This window comes from Triticum aestivum, chromosome 6A, assembly GCF_018294505.1.
Source record: "Triticum aestivum cultivar Chinese Spring chromosome 6A, IWGSC CS RefSeq v2.1, whole genome shotgun sequence".
NCBI lineage: Eukaryota > Viridiplantae > Streptophyta > Magnoliopsida > Poales > Poaceae > Triticum > Triticum aestivum.
In genome coordinates this window covers 533,898,929-533,922,140 of record NC_057809.1, presented here as the reverse complement: position 1 = coordinate 533,922,140, position 23,212 = coordinate 533,898,929, and the positions used below count along the sequence as shown (strand labels likewise).

The 23,212-nt window shown below is 47.0% G+C and overlaps 2 protein-coding genes across 2 annotated transcripts; one reads left to right on the top strand and one right to left on the bottom strand.

Moving 5' to 3' along the window:
* Window positions 1–7,339: 7,339 nt before the first annotated feature.
* On the top strand, window positions 7,340–11,315 carry LOC123128319 (glutamine synthetase). Its single transcript, XM_044548287.1, has 11 exons — window positions 7,340–7,627; window positions 8,463–8,502; window positions 8,700–8,803; window positions 8,926–8,974; window positions 9,396–9,502; window positions 9,781–9,868; window positions 9,962–10,090; window positions 10,187–10,261; window positions 10,373–10,464; window positions 10,556–10,715; window positions 10,812–11,315. Exons 1-11 carry the CDS (start codon window positions 7,554–7,556, stop codon window positions 10,962–10,964), a joined length of 1,071 nt encoding a protein of 356 aa, XP_044404222.1. The 5' UTR covers window positions 7,340–7,553; the 3' UTR covers window positions 10,965–11,315.
* Window positions 11,316–16,896: 5,581 nt separating this feature from the next.
* On the bottom strand, window positions 16,897–22,292 carry LOC123128318 (mitochondrial metalloendopeptidase OMA1). The gene is made up of 3 exons (XM_044548286.1): window positions 21,184–22,292; window positions 20,863–21,014; window positions 16,897–17,625 (listed from the first exon to the last, which is right to left on the bottom strand). Exons 1-3 carry the CDS (start codon window positions 22,144–22,146, stop codon window positions 17,373–17,375), a joined length of 1,368 nt encoding a protein of 455 aa, XP_044404221.1. The 5' UTR covers window positions 22,147–22,292; the 3' UTR covers window positions 16,897–17,372.
* Between the last annotated feature and the right edge of the window lie 920 nt (window positions 22,293–23,212).

Here is a 23,212-nt window from a genome sequence, read left to right as displayed (position 1 = left end):
GGGAGGAGGGGCGACGGGGGAGGACCGGTGCGGGGGATTGAGAGGGATCCAGTGAGTGTGTGACTGTGAGTGGATCGATAGAGGAGATGGGGGTGGGAGATGGAATGGCTTAGCAGTAGCGCGCTATAGAGAAAGACGCTACTGCTAAACTACCTAGCAGCATCGCCTTTCACAAAGAAGCGCTACTGCTATGTGTCAGCATGTAAAAATAGACTTAGTTCAATGTATCAAAAATACATTGATCATCAACGATCTTTTTGTGTATAATCTAATTTGTAAATATGAGTCCTCACCGGTTTTAGAACAGGTGAAGACTCATATTGCAGCCACAAATTCTACACATAGAGTTCAATAAAGACCAAGTGCTTGTCAAAGTTTGAGAAGTAACATATTTAAGGTGGTAGAAACTCTCTTCACGGAGCGAGGTGGGATTAATTTTTTGTAGTAAACTTAGCAGTAGCGCTTATTGGCGAAATGCGCTGCTACTATGCTATGTAGCAGTAGTGCCCGTCGTTATAACGCGTTGCTGCTATAGCCAGCCTCATGGCGGCCTTGTGGGAATTATAGCAGTAGCGCGTCTTTGAGCTGGCGCGCTACCGCTATATTTATTTCAGCAGCGAGTTATTCTTGAGCTCGCTACTGCTAATTAGCAGCAGCGCCTTATTTTAAAGAGCGCTGCTGATAAGATTTTGTGTATAGGCTTTTCCCTAGTAGTGTATCTTCGGGCCGAGTTCGACGAAGAGCTCGTAGGACGCCGACTGCTCCTGCCGGAGGAACGCCCGATTGGCCTCCACATAGGCCTTATCCTGGATGGATTCCAGGATGGCCTGCTGCTCCGTCATCTCCTCCGGTTGGGCAACGGCGAAATCCGCCTCCGCCTGCTCCATGTTGAAGCCCGGCAGTTCCGGCTCCTACTGCTCCGCCTCCTCCACCTCCATCGGAGCCAGCTCCTCTCCCTCCTCTTCCCCGGGCTCCTCCTCCTCCGGCTCCGACGAGTCCGAAGGCAGCCCGACAGTGATGCAACCGATGCGTGCGGCCTGTCTCGCCCGGATCTCGTATCGGTGCTCCGGCGTAAGCAGTGCATAGTATGTGATCTTCATTCGGACCATGGCAGAGCGTCGAAGCGTGCGCAGAGCGCCGGAGCGGGAGAGGGAGAAGGTGGATGGACTTGGACTGGCGGCGCAGAGATGGGGAGGACTTGGATGGACTCGGACTGGCGGCGCGGAGATAGGAAGGAGGTGGATGGGTCAGGGTTACGGGACGCCGGCCCGCTTAAATAGCCGGATTTGGGTTCCCGGGCGTGCGTTTTCACGTGGGACCCGCCGCCTGACCGACGTGGCGGGCGCACCTATATTCGCCTCATATTTGGGCTAGATATGAGGGATGCTGGTTAACCGTATGTTTGAGGCCCATTTAAGAGGCCCGTTTGAGTCGAAAAATAATGACGGGTCAGTGACCGAGCGGGCCACCCGAACGTTTGAGGCCGGTTTGGGACGACGGGTTGTAGATTCTCTTTAGTAGTCTATGTCATGTTTCCAGAAGAAACTTTGGATGCTTTAGAAGGGGGAATAAAGGATTCAGGAACATCATCGCTCGATCGTCACGGCCTAACAAATCCCGCGCACGTTGGAACTTGGAATTGGACGGGAGGCTCGATCTAGTCAGGCCGCATTGCCGCGGTATTGGGGCGCGAATAGGTCCAGCACCGGGGGAAGTAGTAGCAGGTGATTCTGATGCAATTGCCAACGAGTTGTGGTACACTCATCTCCCATGGACGATGGAAAGCAGCTGACGTACCAGCATGAGATACTGCCGCCCATTCGTGGTTCCGTTATGCTCTCGACGGCGGCAAAGCCAGGGAATTAGAAGAACATGCAGATGCACCTCGCACGATTCTTCTCAAATCAAATGCCAGCAGGAATATCTGGGGAAATCCTGTCGAGATTTAGGTGAATAAAATTTGTTCTCCAAAGAACAAGAATTGCCATTGGCCGAGTAATTTCGTCCGTCGCTGGAAAAACGCCGTGTCAAATACGCAAAATTTGTAGCGACGAAAGTCAGGATTTTCTATTGTACGGACGCACACCGAGTGTCCAATCTTTCAACGATGGGCAGCGCGCGTGCGAGTCGTTGGGGCGCCAGCGTCATGAGTTGATTCCGTGAGCGTGGGCCGATGGAGGACCACAAAAGCACGATTTTCACACCTTGCGAGTTCCATCTCGCTATACAGATGTTCCTGTGTTTGATTCAAAATGGGTATTCCGGGCTTAGCATAACAAGTTTATTTAGAGTATAAGAGCAACTCCAACGCGCCGATCCATTTGATCCGCGCGCGTCCGTTGGGTTAACGTGGGCAGAAAAGTCGGTCTAACATGCCGACCCAAACGGACGCACGTTCACTTTTCGTCCGCCTCCCGGTCCATTTTTGAGCCTCATTTGCATCGGCGCGGACACGAAACGAACGCGTGCGGCGCCCTTCTCCTCCCCTCCCCCCCCCCCCTGCCCGCTAGTCGGTGGCACATTGGCCATCCTCTTCCACCCCGAGATCGACAGTGAACCCTCGCCCACCTTCGCCGCGTCGTCGCCGCTACCCATTTGCGGCGCCTCTGCCAGCAGCCGGTGCCGATACACCTCCTCCAATGCCGCCGCCGCCACCTCCCACGTCGCCCCCACCACCGTCTCGCCGCCGGGGCACCGAAGCTTCCCACCCCCACCACCCGACGCCGACGCGAGCAGGAAGCAGCCTCGCCGCCCTGGCCAGCTCCTCCGGCCTGATGCCGGCACGCTCGTCAGATGCCTCCAGGGAAACCACCTAGTCCAAGGGAGGCGCACATCTCCTCGTCGGCCGGCTCCTTCGTCAACGCCCTCAAGTTGTTCCACAGTTTGCTAAGGTATAAAATGGAGTTCGCCGACGAGTTCTTTTTTCATAATTTCCTTTGAGACTCAGACCATTCGTCATCCGATGAGGAGGAGGAGATCTTGGCTGCCATGTTGGTCCATCACCATCTTAATAGCCAACGGCCGTTGTTTCATGGCTCAATTCCGGGGCATCTTCCGGCGTTGAATCGCAACCGAGAGAGCGACCATTTTCTTCTTTAGAAGGATTACTTTGACACAACCAACCCGCTGTTCAAACATCAGAAATTCCGGCGGCGTTTTTCGTATGAGTAGGCATCTTTTCACCCGTATTAGAGAGGGGGTAGTCGGATATGATGACTATTTCAAGTGCAAAGAGGATGCCATTGGAAAGAATGGCTTCTCATCTTATCAGAAATGTACTACAGCCGTCTGGATGCTTGCATACGGAGTGCCCGGTGATCTCATTAATGAGTACGTCCGTATGAGCGAGTCTACATGTCTAGACTCCATGTACAAGTTCTGCAGGGCTGTGATTGCTGTGTTTGGCCCCCGAGTACTTGAGCGAGACGACTGCTGAAGATACAGCCCGCTTGTTGGCGATGAATGCCGGCAGAGGATTCCCAGGGATGCTTGGCAGCATAGACTGCATGCACTCGGAGTGGAAGAACGACCCTTCTGCTTGGCAATAGCAATATAAGGGCCATGTCAGGGTTTGCACTGTCATACTTGAGGCCGTGGCCTCACAAGATCTCTGGATTTGGCACTTTTTCTTTGGCATGGCCGGATCACACAATAATATCAATGTGCTTCAGTGCTCGCATGTGTTTGCTAGGCTTGTTGAAGACAACAACCCACCGGTGAATGTTACAGGATACTACCTAGGTGATGGTATCTATTCTCAGTAGACCACTACTGTGAAGACAAACCCCAACGCCGTCGGAGAGAAAAGCAAAAGATTTGCCCAAGAGCAAGAGAGTGCTAGAAAGAACGTCGAGCGTGCCTTTGGTGTTTTGCAATCTCAATGGGGCATCGTTCGATATCCTGTTAGGACTTGGAGCACGGAGAAGTTGTGGGAGGTGGTGACTGCTTGTGTGATCATGCATAATATGATCGTAGAAGATGAGCGCCCGGAACATATCTACGATCAAGGCTTTCAGTTCCAGGGTGAGAATGTTGTGCCTGAGCATGGAGGAGCGGCGACGTTTGAACAGTTCACCCAATTCTCGTCATGACATGTGTGATTGGAAAACTCACATGCAATTGCAAAATGATTTGGTTGAGCATATGTGAGCTCATGTTAGCAACCAATAGATGTATCTTTTTTATTCGGCTTGCAAAACTATGGGTCTGTTTGGATTGTGGCTATGTTTGCCTTATGTTGTCACATTATTTTTTGCCACACTTGCCACACTTGCCTAACTTGAGTTGCTCAAATTGTTAGCCACACTTTGGCTTGCCTAAGGGAATCTTGCCACACTTCTTGTGTCTATGACATGTGGGGTTCACTGCTCATAAAAAAATTCTTGCCTTGGATGTGGCTAGAACCAAACACTCACCTAACTTGATCAAACTTGACTAAGGTGAGGTGTGGCAAAGTGTGTCAATATGTGCCTGGAAACCAAACAGCCCCTATGTGACACTATTTTATTTTTATTCGGCTTGTTAAACTATGTTGTTTATTTGGTTTGAAACTATATGTTTGCTTGTGAAAATTTGTGCATATTTGTTGAAAAAGAGCGGCCAAACGTCCACGCCGACAAATGTAACTCGGCGCCTTAGGCGCACCGCCGACTCAAATTTCAAATCGAGTGGACGCCGAACGGGCGGTCGACCCAAACGGACAAAAGCACCGTCCGTTTAGGTCGACGCGTTGGAGTTGCTCTAAGAGCAATCCTTTTTGCGAAGTGTTCAGAGACAAAGCTGAAGTAAACGTGCACTAGAAATGTTCCCAATGAAAATAGAGATACATTTTCATGTCTGATACTCCTTCCGTCCCATAATGTAATGTGTATCCAACAGAGACTCATAAACTCTCACCAAGATTATTGCAAAAGCCATCCATATTTATAATATCAAATATATACCATGTGAATTGATATATTTCATGCTGAATCCAATGATGTTGATTCTGGTATTTTGGATGCTAATTAGTTTCTCTATAAACTCGGTCAAAGATTACAATGTTTTGGGACGGAGAGGGTATTATTTTGGATGCATTATTCCCTCCGCTCTAACTCACTTGGGAGTGGATTACAAGGTGGAAGTGTTGACTCCACCGAAATATGAGAACTCGACAGAGCGGTTAGGATCACACGATGGGGCCACCGTCTAGATATGAGTGTTAACGGTGGCGGGGTCAAGAGGAACAAGCAAAATATTAAAATGAAAAGTTGAGTAATATAGATATATGTATTTTTTGGTTTTCCTCCTCCTAAAATCAGAGTCATGGCAAATCCTTCTTCTTCCTTCTCGACCTTCTTCTTTTTCTTTCTTCTTCTTTCTCTTTCTTCAAGATATATAATTTTCATATATGTTTGTATCGGTTTGAAAATTATTTCATTGGTTATATTGGCCCTCACATTTTCATATTACTATGATGTTTTTTACTTATAACGGAGGCGTAGTTGAAGGTACTAGTGGACAAAAAGGCGGAAGTATAGGCACCACCGAGGTAGAAGACCTCCATTTAGCGATTAGGATCATGACGTTGAGCCACCGACTGATCGATGACGACAATGGAACTGAGAGAAACGAATAAAATATAAAACGCGACCAAGATTTCATGGTCAATCCTTCTCCCTCCTTCTCGACATCTTCTTCCTAGTGTCATCACCGCATTCTTAGGCTCGCCGTATAGGGGCCAATCCTTCTTCCTTCTCAGCCATCTTCTTCATTTCATCATCACCGCCTCATCCTCAGTCCAACCTTGCATCATAGCTAGGCACTGCCTTCTCAGGCTTGTTATATATGGGCCTTTGGCTCCGATGGACGCTCCAACCATAGCCGCTCTAAACCCTGACCCCTAACTTCGACAGGGTCTCCTCTTTGGGACTAAAGCACTCGCACGTGGTTTCCTCTCATAGCATCATCGGCAAATTTACGCTCCCGCAACCCTAACCGACACCGATGGAATCCAATTTTTTTTCAACCACAACAAAGAAAAAAAGGCAATCAGCTGAATAATAATACCCCCTGCAAAAAAAAGCTGAATAGTAATATCAAATGCAAACTTTCATATATATCGCTTGGGATAAAATCTACCAGGAGTAACCGATTCGGGCAGATACCCGCACCGGATCAGCAGCCGGCATGCCAACCAAGATTCACATCAATCAAACGTGGAAAGATAAGATCCCGCACGGAATGCGCAAATGGGTCACGTGTGTGGTGGCGCTGCCGTCGCACCAGTTCATACCCCAGCTTTTTTTTTCCTGAACCGGCGATCGATTCACCGCAGCTTTCCTTTTCGCTCACCTCACGTGCGCTCCACCTCGTCATTTCCCTCCTCGTGACTCCTGCGGTTACAAACCCCGATTTTGTGGTAATTTTGAACTTATCAAAAAGCACACCGCTGGAGAAAGATTCCCCCGGTGCTTCAAACGTGGCTCTCCGGAGTAATAAGTACTCCCTCCGTCCGGGTGTATAAGTCATTCGCGTAGTTCTAGGTCATCGATTTGAGAAATTAAATATGTGTTATATGTCATGAAAAGTATACCACTAGATTTTCACACGGATGTAGTTTCTAAATATATATTTTTTGTCACATATAATACATATTTAGATAGTTAAATTATTGACCTAGAACTACGCGAATGACTTATACACCGGGACGGAGGTAGTACTAAAAAAAAGACACGGAGTCGCTTCATTTTTGCGCCTAATAAATCTGCAAGAATTTATGTGTGCACGCAGAAATCCGCGAGATTCCCCTGCGGGTGAAGATTCTCTGAATCTGCCACCCCCCCCCCCCCACTCCCACTGGCGCATGAGGTGGGCGGCATTAGGTGGAAGCATGATTAAATTCCAGCAAATACTCAATCAATCTATTCCAGCTTTGGACTCCTCTCCCACTCCAAAGCAAAACGTTGAAAAATAAAAAAAAGAAAAAAAAACTACTACTTTACTTTACTTTACCCCTATGCTCGGAACTGATAATCAAATCTCCCAGCAGCACCACACCATCGACAAAGCTGCCGCCCGCAACGCACTAAAAAAAACATTTTACTTATTTTTTTCAGCAACAAAACGCGCGTTTTCCCAGACTCCGTATTCCGTACCGTACGGCTGACAGCCGGGCCCATGCGCCGCGTCGGTCCCGCAGGTCATCGTCGTGGGAGCGCCGGCAGCGGGTGCGGGATAGGTAACATCGCGCACCTACCCCCGGTCGAACAGACTGCCGGAAATAAAATATTTTATTTTTATCCCGCGAAGGAGACGTCGCCACGGCGGAGTCCGCAGAGAGATAAAGATATCTTTGTGAGAGAGAGAAAGCGCCGCACGTATAGCGGCGGTACACGGATACGCACCGCGCGCAACGACTTTCCCTGTAGCAGCTGCTCCTGCCGGGTGCGTGCTGGGTCGTCGCCATTATATAGCCGCCCTCCCGATCTCCCCTTGGCCTCGCACCACCCCCACCCGCCTTCCTTCCTGCCTTCCTGCCCTCAGTCAGCCGGAGCCGGATTGCTCCTCCCGCCATGGCGCTCCTCACCGATCTCCTCAACCTCGACCTCACCGACTCCACGGAGAAGATCATCGCCGAGTACATATGGTACGTCCTCCTTCCTTCCCCCGGACGAACGGACCTCGGCCGTTTCTCCGCTGCGTCCGCGTCGGCCGCCGCCCGGAACCGCGCGGGCTCATCATGCCGCCGCCGCCGCCTGGTTCGTGGAGAGCAGGCGGCGGGATCGCTCGGGGGACTGGGTTTTTCCTCGATGCTAAATTCATGGGGCCGTCGTCGTAGTTTGCGCTGTTAGCGCGGATTCGTCGTGGTGTTTTTTTTCTTTAATAAAAAACCCAAATACTTTTCGCCCCCGCGATCCGCTCCGTGGGTGCAGCGACCGGCGGTGCTCGCTCGTGCGGGTGGTAAACGCCACCTTTTTCTCTTCTTCCGTTCAGTTCAGTTCAGTTCGGTTCCGTTCCGTTCGGTTCGGTTCCGTTCAGAGAGAGTTGGGAAATACAGTAGGTTTTAGGCATGGCAGCGCGACGAGAAGAGGTTTTTGGTTTGTTGGTGGTGATTTATCACTCCCCTTCCGGATATGCGCAACGCAGGGATGGATGCGCCACTGCCATATTCGTACCGGCAGTACGTTTTGTCCTGTTGGGGAGAGGATCTCTGCGGCGGCATCCTCTGCCCCCTCGGTCCCTCCCCTGCGCAGCATGGCCCCGGCCCGCGCGCGGTCAGATGCTCTGCTCCTCCTCCATGAATTTCCCACGCGCGAGCTTTCGATCTTCACCATGTCGGAACCGAGGCCAATACCCATATTTTCACTGTGCCCGGCAAAAAACCGTGGTGAACAGTAAATGATACGCCGGTCATGGGTTTCGTTTATGTGGGCTGTTTCTGCTGGTATATTCACCGTCAATTTATTTTGGATTTATTGCAGGATCGGCGGATCTGGCATGGATCTCAGGAGCAAGGCCAGGGTAAGATACAGATGCAGATAAAGATTCCCATCCCCGGCCGGCATGGATCCCATGACCTCCTTGCCGTGTCCTATCACTTTTCTGCCGTGCTACCTAGTTATCCACTGAGCTGTTCTTGTGCTTATATATCAGAGGTTGCGAGATTCCTTTTGGCTAACTGTGTGGATTTACTGTTGTTGTTGCTCTGGTTGGTGCAGACCCTCCCCGGCCCGGTCACGGATCCCAGCAAGCTGCCCAAGTGGAACTACGACGGCTCCAGCACCGGCCAGGCCCCCGGCGAGGACAGCGAGGTCATCCTGTAGTAAGTGCCATTTGCCATGCCACTCCAGAACAATTTACCTCTGTGAAGTGCAGTTCTATCTTTTTTTACCTTGGACCCAAGGAGTAATTTTTGTTTCCCTTGGGGCATGTGCCGTGCTGCAGCCCACAGGCCATCTTCAAGGACCCGTTCAGGAAGGGCAACAACATCCTTGTAAGTGACCACCCCACTCATGTAATAGACTGTAGCACTACTACCGTGCAAGTGATCTGCACCTGTAGGCTCTAGTGCAGTAGTATTTGTCACTGTAGTTGATCGATCTAGCTCTTCTGCTCAACTACGACGGACTAACGAGCATCATTAAGAGGGGAGATCAACTTAAGCATCTTCTGATGCAGATTTTGAATGATTTTGGTCCAGTATTCTTAGCTACTCCTACTCCTATTTCTGACGCAAATTATATCCCAGTCAAGGACCACTCAGGGTTGTGAATTATGGATATTTTTGGTTATTAGGCGTGCGTGTCTGGTCTACCTAACTAGTACAGTGCAGTAGTGAGGGAATCCAATGGCCATCATCTTGTCAACATCCTTAGTAATCAAGATCCCCCTTACTAAATTCGAACCACTTGCAGGTCATGTGCGATTGCTACACCCCAGCTGGAGTGCCAATCCCCACCAACAAGAGATACAACGCTGCCAAGATCTTTAGCAACCCTGATGTTGCCAAGGAGGAGCCATGGTATATATAAATACAATACACAAACTCGATCGATGATTACGAACACTAGAAAATAATGATCTACTCCCTCCGTTCCTAAATATTTGTCTTTCTAGACATTTCAAATGACTACTACATACGGATGTATGTAGACATATTTTAGAGTGTAGATTCACTCATTTTGCTCCGTATGTAGTCACTTGTTGAAATGCTTAGAAAGACAAGTATTTAGAAACGGAGGAAGTAGTGACTGTTTTATGATAATTGATTGACTGATCGCGTTGTTTTTGCGACGATAGGTATGGTATTGAGCAGGAGTACACCCTCCTACAGAAGGACATCAACTGGCCTCTCGGCTGGCCTGTTGGTGGATTCCCTGGTCCTCAGGTACGTCTCTTTCGGCTTGACCGACTGAATTTGGACGTTTGGCCCTAATTTTGGTGAAGTGTACACTTACCAATCTCTTCTTCATGTGTGTAGGGTCCTTACTACTGTAGTATTGGTGCTGACAAGTCGTTTGGGCGTGACATAGTTGACGCTCACTACAAGGCCTGCCTCTTTGCCGGTGTCAACATCAGTGGCATCAATGGCGAGGTCATGCCCGGACAGGTGAAACACCGCTACAACACAGGACATTCCTATTTTCTCTATCTTGAGAATTACTGTCTCTCTGACCATGGTAGAATTACTATGTTTGGTTTTCAGTGGGAGTTCCAAGTCGGCCCGACTGTTGGCATTTCTGCTGGCGACCAAGTGTGGGTCGCTCGCTACCTTCTTGAGGTAATGATAATAGTCATGTGATCTTATTCTGATGAGGGAGGCTTTTGTGATGGAATGACATCGTGTTCGGTTAAAATTATTGCGATTAAATGTTACTCTCCCTTTCTTCAGAGGATCACTGAGATCGCCGGAGTTGTCGTCACATTTGACCCCAAGCCCATCCCAGGCGACTGGAACGGTGCTGGTGCTCACACAAACTACAGGTAATTGAGATGAGATGCTCGAACAGATCGATAAGTGTCATTCATCTTACCGTGCTGTTTTGCTGATCACGAACGACTCTGCTGCATTCAGTACCGAGTCGATGAGGAAGGACGGCGGGTTCAAGGTCATCGTGGATGCCGTGGAGAAGCTCAAGCTCAAGCACAAGGAGCACATCGCCGCCTACGGCGAGGGCAACGAGCGCCGCCTCACCGGCAAGCACGAGACCGCCGACATCAACACCTTCAGCTGGGTACGCCGCGCCCCTCGCCTTCTAGTTCTGGATCATCTGAATCTTTCCACATCTCGTTACTCCGACAGTGGTTCTGAATCATCTGAATGACTGCAGGGCGTCGCAAACCGTGGCGCGTCGGTGCGCGTGGGCCGGGAGACGGAGCAGAACGGCAAGGGCTACTTCGAGGACCGCCGGCCGGCGTCCAACATGGACCCATACGTGGTCACCTCGATGATCGCCGAGACCACCATCCTGTGGAAGCCCTGAAGCCGATCGGCGCCGATCGCCGTGCGATGATCAGTGATGGGTTGGGTTGGATTTGGTGGGTGGCCACTGGAGGATTTGGACGAAATTCTTCCAACATATTTGATTTTCCGTTTGGTTGCATACTACGCGTAGTCCGCTTAGGTAGGTCGCATCATCGTCGTCGTCGTCATGCATCAGGGTGTCTGGTCGCTCTTCTCTCGTCTCTGGGTGGTGGGTGGCAAGAGGCGTGTCAAACACACAAGGCTACTATTGATTGTTTTCCCTTGCCGTTTGGGTGCTCTGGTCCTCGTGTAATCATCAATTGATATGGTAATAAAATGGTCCGTACCGCTGCCGTGGTACCACACCAAACCGCCTGTCTCATGCTACGGATGGTATTAGTGCTCATAATGATGCAACTTTGTGTAAAGCGGTTGTTGCGCTTCCAATGGTTGTGGACGAAGCTTAAATGGCGCTAGACCATTATTAGTGCGCCAAGAGTGGGGAGCTACATTATTAGGCTAGTCATAATGAGAGTAACTTAGCTAGTAACATAGCGTACTTTGATAAAATTTTGCTTACGTGGCAACTAATTAATGAGAGATGATAACATAATATGTTACTGTAACATAACGCTTTCCAATACAAGATGAGTCTATGAGCTAATAAATGAAGCCATCTATGATACTTTGCATTATGAAGGTAGTAACTTAGACTAGTGTCATATGCATGACACTAGTCTAAGTTACTCTCCACTATAACCAGCCTTAGGCTGGTTGTAATGGGGAGTATCATATACATCATGCATATGATACTAGTGTGTGATACTACCTCCGTAATGCATAGTATCATAAGTTAGTATCTCAGATTGCCTTATTAATTGTCATGCATGACACAAACTAGCAGAGCATTTAATATGAGATGGTATCATAATATGATACTACATCCTCTTTTTCCTTATTTAATTGTGTGCCACATCATCTAAAACGTCTAATTAGCATGGATGATACTACTTATGATACTTCCACTACAACCAGCTTTATACCAAGGGTATCACTTTTCCTGAATTCCTAGTAGTATATAAAATCGAGAGATTCTACCAACAATTACTTTTCTTTCAGGACAATTGTATTTAAGAAAAAGACGGTTTGATGTTAATTACTCGGCTGATAAGGAAAGAGAGCGCTCGGCTCAGCTGATAAGAGATGGTAAAGCCTCGGCAGCATGCTCGTCCGGTAGTACAGCGAATCAATCAATCAGAGATTGCGTTAAGCTTGCACGTTGCTGATCCGGTACAATGCACGCGCTTTTGCTCCCCACTAGTAAGCATGCACGTACAACGCACGTCTCAAACGTAAAACAGGTGAATTCACATAATATAAAAAAATAAACGTTTTTAAAAATATAAATTAAATGGATACACAATGTTTGATGTCGCTCAAATTGTATTTTCAAAAGCGAGACACAATAGTGGTTATGTTGCTGCATAGAGTAATAGCATGAAAATATTCTCATTTAAATAAAATCAGCAATTATTTATTAATGCAGTAATATATGCATGTAGTATAGTCTTCTCTTCGAGTGTAGCCAGGAAAAAAAAGTATAAACTGCCTTACGGTGCAATTATATTGTTCAAGATGCTTAATTCTTGAATCTTACTTTATTCTACTAATCTGTATAGCAAAATATATATTTGTACTAATTTGGATCAAATTATATATATTTTTTGGTTGTGTGGACTGCCAAAATTCTATAGCTACCTACTATGGATAATAGGAAATAGAAGATGATATGTGACTACAACGACTTCTATATGAAATAAAGATGATTTACAAGAACTAATTGAAATGTAAAAGGGCTAGAAGAAATCCAATAATTATCATAATAGAAAATATTTATCCGGTTTTGTATGTGTTTATGCGTTGGCAACCATACTAACTTACAATGATGTAAGACGCTTTGTACGTATAGAAACTGAAATGAGTTATGAAGAAAAATAAAAATGGAAGGAAAAGTATTCTAGAGTATTTGTCAAGCTTAACCATATCAAGCTTTCAGGTCAGCTTCTAAATTACAAAAAAATGATGAATCCTCAAATAAGAAAGAGCCAACAATTTGGAACATGCTACAAAACTGGGGAAGATAGAAAGCATTCATCCTCTTTTTCCTTGTCGTAAGGAGTAGCTTCAGCATACATTTGTAATAATGTAATACCTGATCCGAAAAAAGTTGTTCATTATTATTATTGGAGGAAAGAGGCGCACAGACAAAGAAAGAGAGGCGGTGCAAATAAGGCCTTAAACATCATGTCTTCAAGTTTGATGACTGCAGATATGTTGGATCATTCGAAACTGCACAAATGTATAAGAATAAATATATATGCCCAAATAGCGAAAGGTATTTGGTTTCTCTGTCATGAAACAAAAAATCTGACTGAGTACAATTTATATGATTTCTCTGTACCAATATACGGCAGTTGTATTAGGACAGATCCTTTGAAGGATCTATTTATTGGAACTCAGCCGGATTAGTTTCTTCATTGGATCCTTCTGTATGATAAAATTCTCTTTATTGAAACGCAGTAGAGATTGCATACCTTTACAGAACAGCAAGAGATATTCTCTAACAATAGTTACGGAGTCATGTGACCCGTTTTAGATGTATAGAATCATGTAACTGAAATAGTAGTACATCTTCAATATTTTGCCTCCTACTGAATCTTACATAATTTACTGGATTGCTGTGCAATTATGTTAAAGTAACGCGTGTAAAGTTTTCTTTAAGAATGAATCATATATTCTGATTTCCAACCTATCCCTAGAGATAGTGCCTAGGCAGGTGCAACCCACCTTAATTCCAGGTAAAGCAACGTCATACGTAAAACACACACTGATCAAATAGCACAAATAAGGCAATTCTAATCAAGGGGATGGTGTTACCTCTTGATACGGTCCAGTTTAATGCATATGGTGGTACGAAGTAAAGCCCAAGGAAACCGACATGAACATGAGAAGTAATCATGGGAAATAGACTCTGCATCTTGACTTCTTCAGTATCCCTCTTGATCCTACTTTGTAAGACAAGATTTCTGCATTCTTATGTACGTGCCATATATAATTACACATTTTCAGTACAGCAATCGACAACCTAAGATAATCCCAAATCTATAATTCTAGATTGCTTGAAGGCCCGTGATTCTTATTTAATATGTAATGCACGTGCACCCACTGAACAGACACTTTGTCGGCATGGGTGCTGCGAACGGAGCTGAAGTCAATGCGGATGTCGATGGTTGCTGGAGAGCATGCCCTGGACGTGGATGAAGTCGTCGCAGTAGCGGCAGAAGAGCGCCTGGCCTCCAAACAGAAGACGATGGCGGCGATAGCACATGTGTTCCCGGAGAAAGACGAAGCTCCTCGCGCTTCCCCCATCGTGGCTAGCGTGCATGATGGCAGCAGGCGGCTCGCGATTAGCTTCCTAATAGGATGGATGCGTCCGAGATAAGTTTTTTAATAGGATGGATTTGTCTGAGATTAGTTTCCTAATAGGATGGATGCACTCTGATTTAGTTTCCTAGAATAGGACGCACCCGTGATTATTAGTTTCCTAATTGCGCAGGCGTGGAGTTTCATATTTTTCTCCACGGTGGAGTACGGTCAGTCAATGTAAATTGCTAAGTGCACACAGAAAATGATTTAGGTTAAGGCTAACCGATAGATTGATTTTAGTGGGCCTAATCGTGCGGTGGTATTGGATCTATGTACGCTTTATGGGGTGTGCTTAAAAAAGTTCTTGTTTGATTGTTTAATAGTAGTATAGATGTTCCCGAAGAAAGACGAAGCTCCTCGCGCTTCCCCCATCGTGGCTAGCGTGCATGATGGCGGCAGGCGGCTCGCGATTAGCTTCCTAATAGGATGGATGCATCCGAGATAAGTTTTTTAATAGGATGGATTTGTCTGAGATTAGTTTCCTAATAGGATGGATGCACTCTGATTTAGTTTCCTAAAATAGGATGCACCCGTGATAATTAGTTTCCTAATTGCTCAAGCGTGGAGTTTCATATTTTCCTCCACGGTGGAGTACGGTCAGTCAATGTAAATTGCTAAGTGCACACAGAAAATAGTTTAGGTTAAGGCTAACCGTTAGATTGATTTTAGTGGGCCTAATCGTGCGGTGGTATTGGATCTGTGTACGCTTTGTGGGGTGTGCTTAAAAAAGTTCTTGTTTGATTGTTCAATAGTAGTATAGATGTGTACGCTTTGTGGGGTGTGCTTAAAAAAGTTCTTGTTTGATTGTTTAATAGTAGTATAGATGAACGGTGGTGTCCCCACAGGGCCGCGACTACAGGTGTGGATGCAGACTTGTGACTCCCCTCACCCTTATTCCTGACCGTTCGTCCATGCTTGTCACGACCCACAAGTAGGTCGCTAGGCCCTATGTGACGGCACAGTGCTACAGTGGTATGCACGGCAACTTTGTTGTGCTGCTAGTGTCACTTCTGATCACAATCTTCAAATGGCCAAGACCCAAGAGCCCATTTCTTTACTTGTCAGCCCGCTGCCGGCCACTTTGCTGGTGAGCATCGGTCTATCAACGGTGTCCGGCGTCCAAGCCTCGCCTTGCACGCCTCTCGGAATCTCGTGTCCAACACAAACGACCACTTGGTCAAAAGAAGGCAGCGGACGCATCGGCTGCGTAGGAACGAAACCGCGACCCAACCGGCGACCCGAGGGCCGCCATCCTTTAGCTGCCGGAAAGGTCTCTCCGGTCCCTCGATCGCCGGTCCAAAGTCCAACCCTGCACTGCTCTGCACCATTGCATGAATCATGACCGATCGCCATGGAAGCAGCAAACAAACGAACCAGGGAGCGACACTTCGCGCCGCGAAAAGCTAACATGACCACACTACACCCTCGGCTTAGCTGCAGTTTAGTACTGGTTTTGTGATAAACTATTGAGATTACGAGGAGGAGAGTAGCTGAGTAGGAGTACATATTGTAGTACTCCTACAGCATATGGCACCAATTTGCAGGTATGATAGGGGAGGCGCCAGGGGAAGAGACGGAGGAGGTCGATGGGCCGGAGAGGAGCGTATGATAGGACTAATCTAATCGCCCAGATAGATAGACAGACGGCTCTTCAAGTAACCTGACGCTCGTGGGAGACGGGACCAGCGGTGCGTCGCGGAACCCGACGATGCATTCTGTTCGACGCTGATGCCATGCCGGCGAACGAACGTTGTGGCCGCGCGTGACATCGGCGACCGGGCGGGCTCGCCGTGTCACGACGGGTGCCCCGTGCGATTAGGAATCTTGAGCAGGTAAAGGTGGTAGGCAGAGTGTGTCCCCGATCGTGTCACGGGATGGGTGCATCTATTACTATTGACTACTTCCTCCGTTCTTAAATATTTATTTTTCTAGACATTTCAAACAGACTACCACATACGGATATATGTAGACATATTTTAGAGTATAGATTCATTCATTTTGCTCTGTATATAGTCACTTGTTGAAATATCTAGAAAGACAAATATTTAGGAACAAAGGGAGTAAATACGAAGCGCAGAATCACGTCAAAGGTTGCAAGCAAGCTAGGGTGATTGAGGCCTGCAGATTATTCAGTCCTGGACCTACCTACCTTGTGACTGATTGACCACTTGAAGCTAAGATCATCTGAATATTCCATGACTGGCTGTGTATGACATCGAGTGGTTCTCGGAGTGGGTGTATCTACTGATAAATACAGTACCAAATAAGTAAGCACGTCGGGACAGTGGCAGCTAGCAAAGCCAGAATACTTGAGGTTTGAAGAGTATTCCTTCAGTTATATTCTCTCCGTTCCTAAATATTTGTCTTCTAGATATTTCAACAAGTAACCACATACAGAACAAAATGAATGAATCTATACTTTAAAATATGTCTATATACCTCCGTATGTGGTAGTCCATTTAAAATCTCCAAAAAGACAAATATTTAGAAACCGATGGAGTATATTATATACCTTGTGAGTTGTGACTGACTACTTCAAACATCGATATTATATGAATATTCCGTCACCAGCTGACTACTAGCTGGCGTAGATGACAAAAACTAACCAACGTGACGATCATCAACGCCGGTAAACCCAAGGAAGATGGGACTATAAAAGCTGCTCTTGGAAGACAATTATTAACAGAAACTCTTCTCCTATTCCCTGTTCTCTCCTAATCACAAATGATGCAGCTCGATCACATCCTGCTACCAAAGTGCGGCTGATTCAGCCTGACAAGAACAGACAGTAACAACGCACAGAACGAACATCTTCAGACACAGAATGCACTCTTCTTACTGGACGTCACCGTGCAGGTAACAAAGGACATGTTTCCGTGCCAGGCACCGCCACCGAGCGACTTACCACGCAGCCACAGGCAGGAGAGTTCAAAGCTGCAACCTACAGGAAGCCTTCGGTCCCGTGGCCGGCGCAAGCTTCCCTGTATAGTTGCATCGCCTCCTCCATTACCTTGGCTCGAGACAAGAGCTCCGATCGCTTCTTACTCGAAGGATGGGTGGAGAGGTAGCTTTTCAGCACTGACTGATTGCCCGCGATTTGTCCTAGCTTCTCGTAGACCTTGGGAGCTGTGCGTGGGTCGAAACCAGCAGAAGCTTGAAGCATGAGCCCGATGTGATCCGCCTCTACCTCCATCCTGCAAACATGCAACATACATCATCGCAAGGGCTTCTAACAAGATACACTTGCATATGTTTGATAATGCGGTAACAAGGATGGCAACTGTACAACACACGAGTTTTTTTTTTCTTCCAGGAAGGACTGTAATGACATATACTGAATCTTATGTCATATTAGAGCAACCACAATTTATCTGACCAGCAGGGCTCCATCTAAAAAAAATAGTACTTTACCTCTTATGATGGACAAAAGACAGGACCGGCCCTACAAATAAATCTCACTAGAATTAAAACAGCTAGGGCACGGATGAAAGAATCCTCACAAATCATTTTATATTCAGATCATGAAGAACTATCTATGGTTAAAACAACTGGATAGAGTACAGCAGGGCGGGATTCATGTGGTGAAGGTGCTAGGCAACTCATCGCCTAATCATATGAAATTTTATTGTATCTTTGAAGCAATGAAGGCTACATCAAGAAGTGACAGCTGGGGTGGGGTTTTAGAAAATCATGTCCACAGAAAGTGGCATCAGCGGATCCTGATTGGAAAGACACATGGAGATACAGTCAGCTATTCAATAATGCAACAAGGAGTGGGGTAAAGTCGGAGATAATGTGCGGCAGATCAGACTGCCAAGATGGATCAGTAGCCAGTCCACGTTTCAGGAGATGTCTTCAGTTACTTGTCCTCATCGTTTCGAGGAAACTGACGGATACAGCTTCAGCTAGCTAAACACCCTAGCTACTGTGATGCATCATTTCAGATGCACTAGGCAGAAGCGCTGAATGTCTGCACTAGGTCATGTCATCAATCAATTCAAAGATCAAAGGAAGCTTTGATCACAGAAAGCTTGTACCGATGAGGCTCAACAACTAAGCAACAGTAGTTAGTCCATTAGAGTTGAGTGTGTGTCTGAAAAGATTTTTTTTTCTCGAAATTGCCGTACAGAGTATTTTATTTTCAAACCATACGTTAGATATGTCTTTCATAAAGACATCCAAAAGGACGGAGCTACTTCCCCCCTTCAATAAATTTTTTTTTGGGGGGGGGGGGGGGTACTTCTGCATAAAATTACCCAATTTGGTCAGGTCTGGGAAGTTCAAGTTTCACCATCATGAAGATCCTAACTGACCAGTGACCACTGCTTCATACTGGAAAAAACAAGCACTTGTGAAAGGGACTCATGGATTTTGAGTCGCTCGACTAGTCACGACTAGTCGACGACTAGTCTATGAGTCACAAAAATATGGTCGACTCAGCTTAGTGTCGACTCGCGACTCTGAGTCGCGACTAGTCACAACGCAGGCTCGATTTCTTCCGAGTCGCTGCCCCAGAGCGACTCGCATGAGTCGCGACTCGAAAACCATGAAGGGACTGATTTTACCACAAGTCAGAAGTGCAAACTTACCACCTTAAATACTAACTTTGTAAATCTCAAATATAGACCACCCCATCCTCACAATTCACACATGTTGTAAAACGATTCTTACACGTGCATCTGATAAAAAACTGGTGGACAATAGAATAGTCACGCACAATGCATTGGTGATGAAATTCTAGTAGTTATAGAGGAAGGGGCATCATCCTCGTCAACTTCGGTAGGATTTGTAAGAGATGTACAAGAAAGATATCATATTATCATTCCAGTCAATTTGGTGTTTTGGGATCAATTCCATGCAGATCCAGAATTTAGTACTCCCTCCGCCCCATAATATAAGTGTGTTTTTGACACTACAAAAACGCTCTTATATTATGGGACGGAGGAGGGAGTACAAAAGAGTACATGACATATGCTATTGTAAATCTGATTTCGTCTACTTTCTAAGAACTTGTGTGAATAGCTAATAAGTCCAGGCTATTTGTGCTAATTTCCAGCAAGCTACAACAGATGTACAGGTCATTCGTAATGGTGAACAGTGGAAGAAACCCACCTCAGGTCTTGTAAAAATAAATGTTGATGCATCCTACCATGATGAAGAAGGTAAGGGCGCTACAGGGGCCGTGGCAAGAGATAGATATGGAGTTTTTATTGCGGCTTCATGCGCTACAATCCCATATGTCGCTGATGCTCTTCTAGCAGAAGCAATGGCTATGAAGAGCGGACTAATTTTGGCTGAATCTCTCGGATATACCTCCATACAAATTGAATCAGATGCCTTAGAGGTCGTTAATGCATGTTCAGGCCAAGAGAGGATGTGGAGCGAAGCTACTGCTATATATGCGGACTGTTTTATTATAGCTGGAATGATTGGGAATGTTGAGTTCACACATTGCCGAAGGGAAGCAAATGAAGCTGCGCACAATTTAGCTAAATTTTCTTATGAGAATAATGTTTCTTGTAATTGGGTTGATGAACCCCCAGATTTTCTTATAAACTCTTTAGTGAACGATGTAACGATTTTGCCAAATCAATAAAGCTAGCCATGGTGGCATTTTTTCAAAAAAAAAAAAGGACTCTGCCAACCATAGAAAAAAAGTATGAGAACAGAGAACTAGATGTCTCTCCGAGGTCCAATGCCCTGTTGAGGACAAGAATTACCAGTAATGATCTCATCTGTTGGGCAATCAAGAGGCATATGTTTTATTACTAGAATTGTCACTGTTGTTAGTTAAGTCCGTAGCAAAAGTCAATGGTACTAGATGATAACCCGCAAATTGTTGCGGAGTTTGCAATATAATTCGATGTGATTTGGTTGCATGGAACATGAACATTGGGAGTAATAATATGAGAAATAAACTGAAAATACATACTCCCTCCGTTCCAAAGAAGTGTTTTTCATTTAGTACAACTTTAGTACAAAGTTGTGCCCGATCAAAGACAATTATTTTGGGGAGGAGGGAGTATGATTTGTTGTGTTTGATCATTGTATAGTTGCACAATATTTATTAAGTATAAATAGAACAATATAAAAAATTTATCATGCATGTTTTCATGTTGATATGAGCTTTTTCCTATGCATGGTTGATCACTTTACCTAGATAGATTCTCACTGGTCTGTGGCACAATAAGCTGAAATAATAGGATGGCTCACAATAGTATACAATGGCCCACATGGAGGCACTTGAAGCAGGAGTCATATCATAACTTATAGCAAAACTAGATACCTAGACAAAACAAGCCCATTGGTGCCAATTCATTGGCTTTTGCCAGATCTGGTAGCATCTCATTTCAGTCATATATGCAACTTATCATGTGTAGAATGTAAATAACCGTGATTCCACGAAGAATATGAAATGCAGAAATGAATACCTTCGTGAGAAGGGCAATCTGAGGAGTAATGTCGACATTGCATTAATTAGGTCTGGCATGTAAATAAACTGTAGGACGATAAGCTGCAGGATAGTAAACCACATGCCCTTGGTGATCATCTCTGGCAAGTGCCTCGCGATAGCGTGCCCAATCTAAAACATAGAGGTACCAATATCAGTTCCAATGCACTGTAAAACAACCACAAAGTACATATGAGCCCATTAACCCAATCTAAAACATAGAGGTACCAATATCTGTTCCAATGCACTGTAAAACAACCACAAAGTACATATGAGCCCATTACCCAATTAGTAAACCCACCTCATGCGAAAGCACTGTCGCAATCTCAGCATCTGTCTTGAAATGGTCGAGCAATCCAGTGAAGACTACAATTTTACCACCAGGCAAGCACATTGCATTGATGAGCTTATCTCTGACGACGATGACCTCCCAATTGAGCTCATTGAGGTGCTTCGTCTGTGGCTGCGCTCCGCGTGCCTTCCCCCGTCTCCGGCTCTCGGCGACCCACCTGTCATCGAGAAGCTCGTCGTCTCGCTGAGCCCTAGCGGCCGTGCCCGCGGTCTTGCCAGGCGAGACCCGATGCATCACGTCGTCGGCATCCATGTCCCGGGCCTTGACGGCGATGTCGGTGGAGATGTCGCCGTAGGAGGCGTCATCGAAGTCGTCGCTGCGGCGGTCGGCGAGGCCGCGGTGGAGCGCGCGGACGATCTCGGAGGCGATGAGGCGGACGCGGACGCTGTCGGGGTGGAGCGGGGGCAGGATCTTGGGGGCGAGCTCCTTCTTGAGATCAGCGAACTGGGACTCGCCGAGCTGGCGCTCGAGCTGGGGCGAGACGAGGACGAAGTGGGTGCGGTTGGTGTAGGGCACGGTCTCGAGGTTGCCGAAGTAGACGACGATTGTCCCGCCGCCGGCGAGGAGGACCACCGCGGCGACCTTCCGCCTGTCGTGGTACCACCGCGCCCCGCCGCGGCGGCGCGCGAAGTGGATGACCTCCGGGCGGCGCGAGGAGGTGAAGTAGTGCCGGGGAGGCGGCGCCTGCGCCCGCGCCGGCGGCTGCCGGAAGAGGGCGGCGGGCTCGTGGCGGAGGGGCCCTCGGCTGAAGGACTGAATGAACCCTGGGCGGCGCGGGGCGGCGTGGTAGTGCCGAGCGGCCGTTTCCCGCGGCACCGGCGGGGGAGGGGCCGGGGGCTGCGGCCGGCCGGCGGCGGGGTTGTGGCGGAGGAGACGGGAGAGGGCGGAGCGCGAGTTCTTGAGGGGGTTCATGTCGTTTTAATTTTCGCTTTTTTTGTGTGGGATTTTCGGGAGTTCGCTTGATCGTCCAGCGGAGAGCCGGGGAGGATTTGGGGGTTTTGCCTTATGGAAGCCTCCAGATGGCAAAGTGGGAAGAGCGGTGGGCGGTGGGGAAATCGTGTCGCCGCTCGGTGACGTTTTTTTTTGACAACCATGCCAGGCTTTATTCAAATTGTTGGAACATTTACATGAAGAAAGTTCAACTCCCCGAAAAGGCCTAACCATACATGGCGGCCTAACCCGAGTGAAAGTGCATGTCTAGCGAGACTGTGAGCCTCGATATTCGAGCTCCTAAACTCATGGACAAAATTACAAGAAGTAAACGCGTTCAATCTCTCAACGATTTCACGTCTAATAGCTGCATGATTTCCTGTCAACCCTGCTTGATTTCATCCACCACGGTCTTGTAATCAGACGCCATATGTATCTTCTGAACATATAAATCCTCCGCTAGCGTCAGCGCTTCCCTTACCGCCAATGCCTCCAAAGTAACAGGGTCAGGCATATGCTTGAAAGTGATAGAAGAAGCACCCAGGAAAGTGCCATCCAAATCCCTGCATATTACACCAACAGAACCACAGCTTCCACTTGAGACAGCGGCATTAGTATTAAAATTCACATACTCCATTGGCGGGGGCAGCCAATGATTTGGCCTAATTGCCCGGTTAGCATTGCTCCTCTCAGTAGGTTTTGTCAAAATCTCTAGATCCTTTAGGAAAGCATTGATGAAGAGATGAATTTGCATAGGGCTGTCATAAATCTCCTCGTGAATGGCTCTTCGGCGCGACCTCCAAATTGCCCAGAGGGTTACAACCATGTGAGTGAACTCTGTATGTGACAACTTCTCTTGCATTGTGAATACCCAGTTTTTGGCATTCAGACTTAGATTTTCACACATCCGCTCCACTGTGTCCTCTGATGACAACGACCAGACACACCTAGCAGATATACAATTGATCAAGGCGTGTTTCCAACTGTCCTCCACCAAGCAAAATGGACAGGCCGGGCATGGGGCCATGTGCCGATGATGCTTAACATC

What these genes read in the sequence shown, in the direction of transcription:
- LOC123128319 (XM_044548287.1), top strand. Translation starts at nt 7,554, where the DNA reads ATGGCGCTCCTCACCGATCTCCTCAACCTCGACCTCACCGACTCCACG. An exon ending in GTTGCCAAGGAGGAGCCATG is followed by an intron (nt 9,503 to 9,780) that starts GTATATATAAAT and finishes TTGCGACGATAG; the next exon opens with GTATGGTATTGAGCAGGAGT. An exon ending in TCGCTCGCTACCTTCTTGAG is followed by an intron (nt 10,262 to 10,372) that starts GTAATGATAATA and finishes CCCTTTCTTCAG; the next exon opens with AGGATCACTGAGATCGCCGG.
- LOC123128318 (XM_044548286.1), bottom strand. Translation starts at nt 22,146, where the DNA reads ATGAACCCCCTCAAGAACTCGCGCTCCGCCCTCTCCCGTCTCCTCCGC. An exon ending in CGACAGTGCTTTCGCATGAG is followed by an intron (nt 21,015 to 21,183) that starts GTGGGTTTACTA and finishes TCTATGTTTTAG; the next exon opens with ATTGGGCACGCTATCGCGAG. An exon ending in AGATTGCCCTTCTCACGAAG is followed by an intron (nt 17,626 to 20,862) that starts GTATTCATTTCT and finishes GCATGTTTGCAG; the next exon opens with GATGGAGGTAGAGGCGGATC.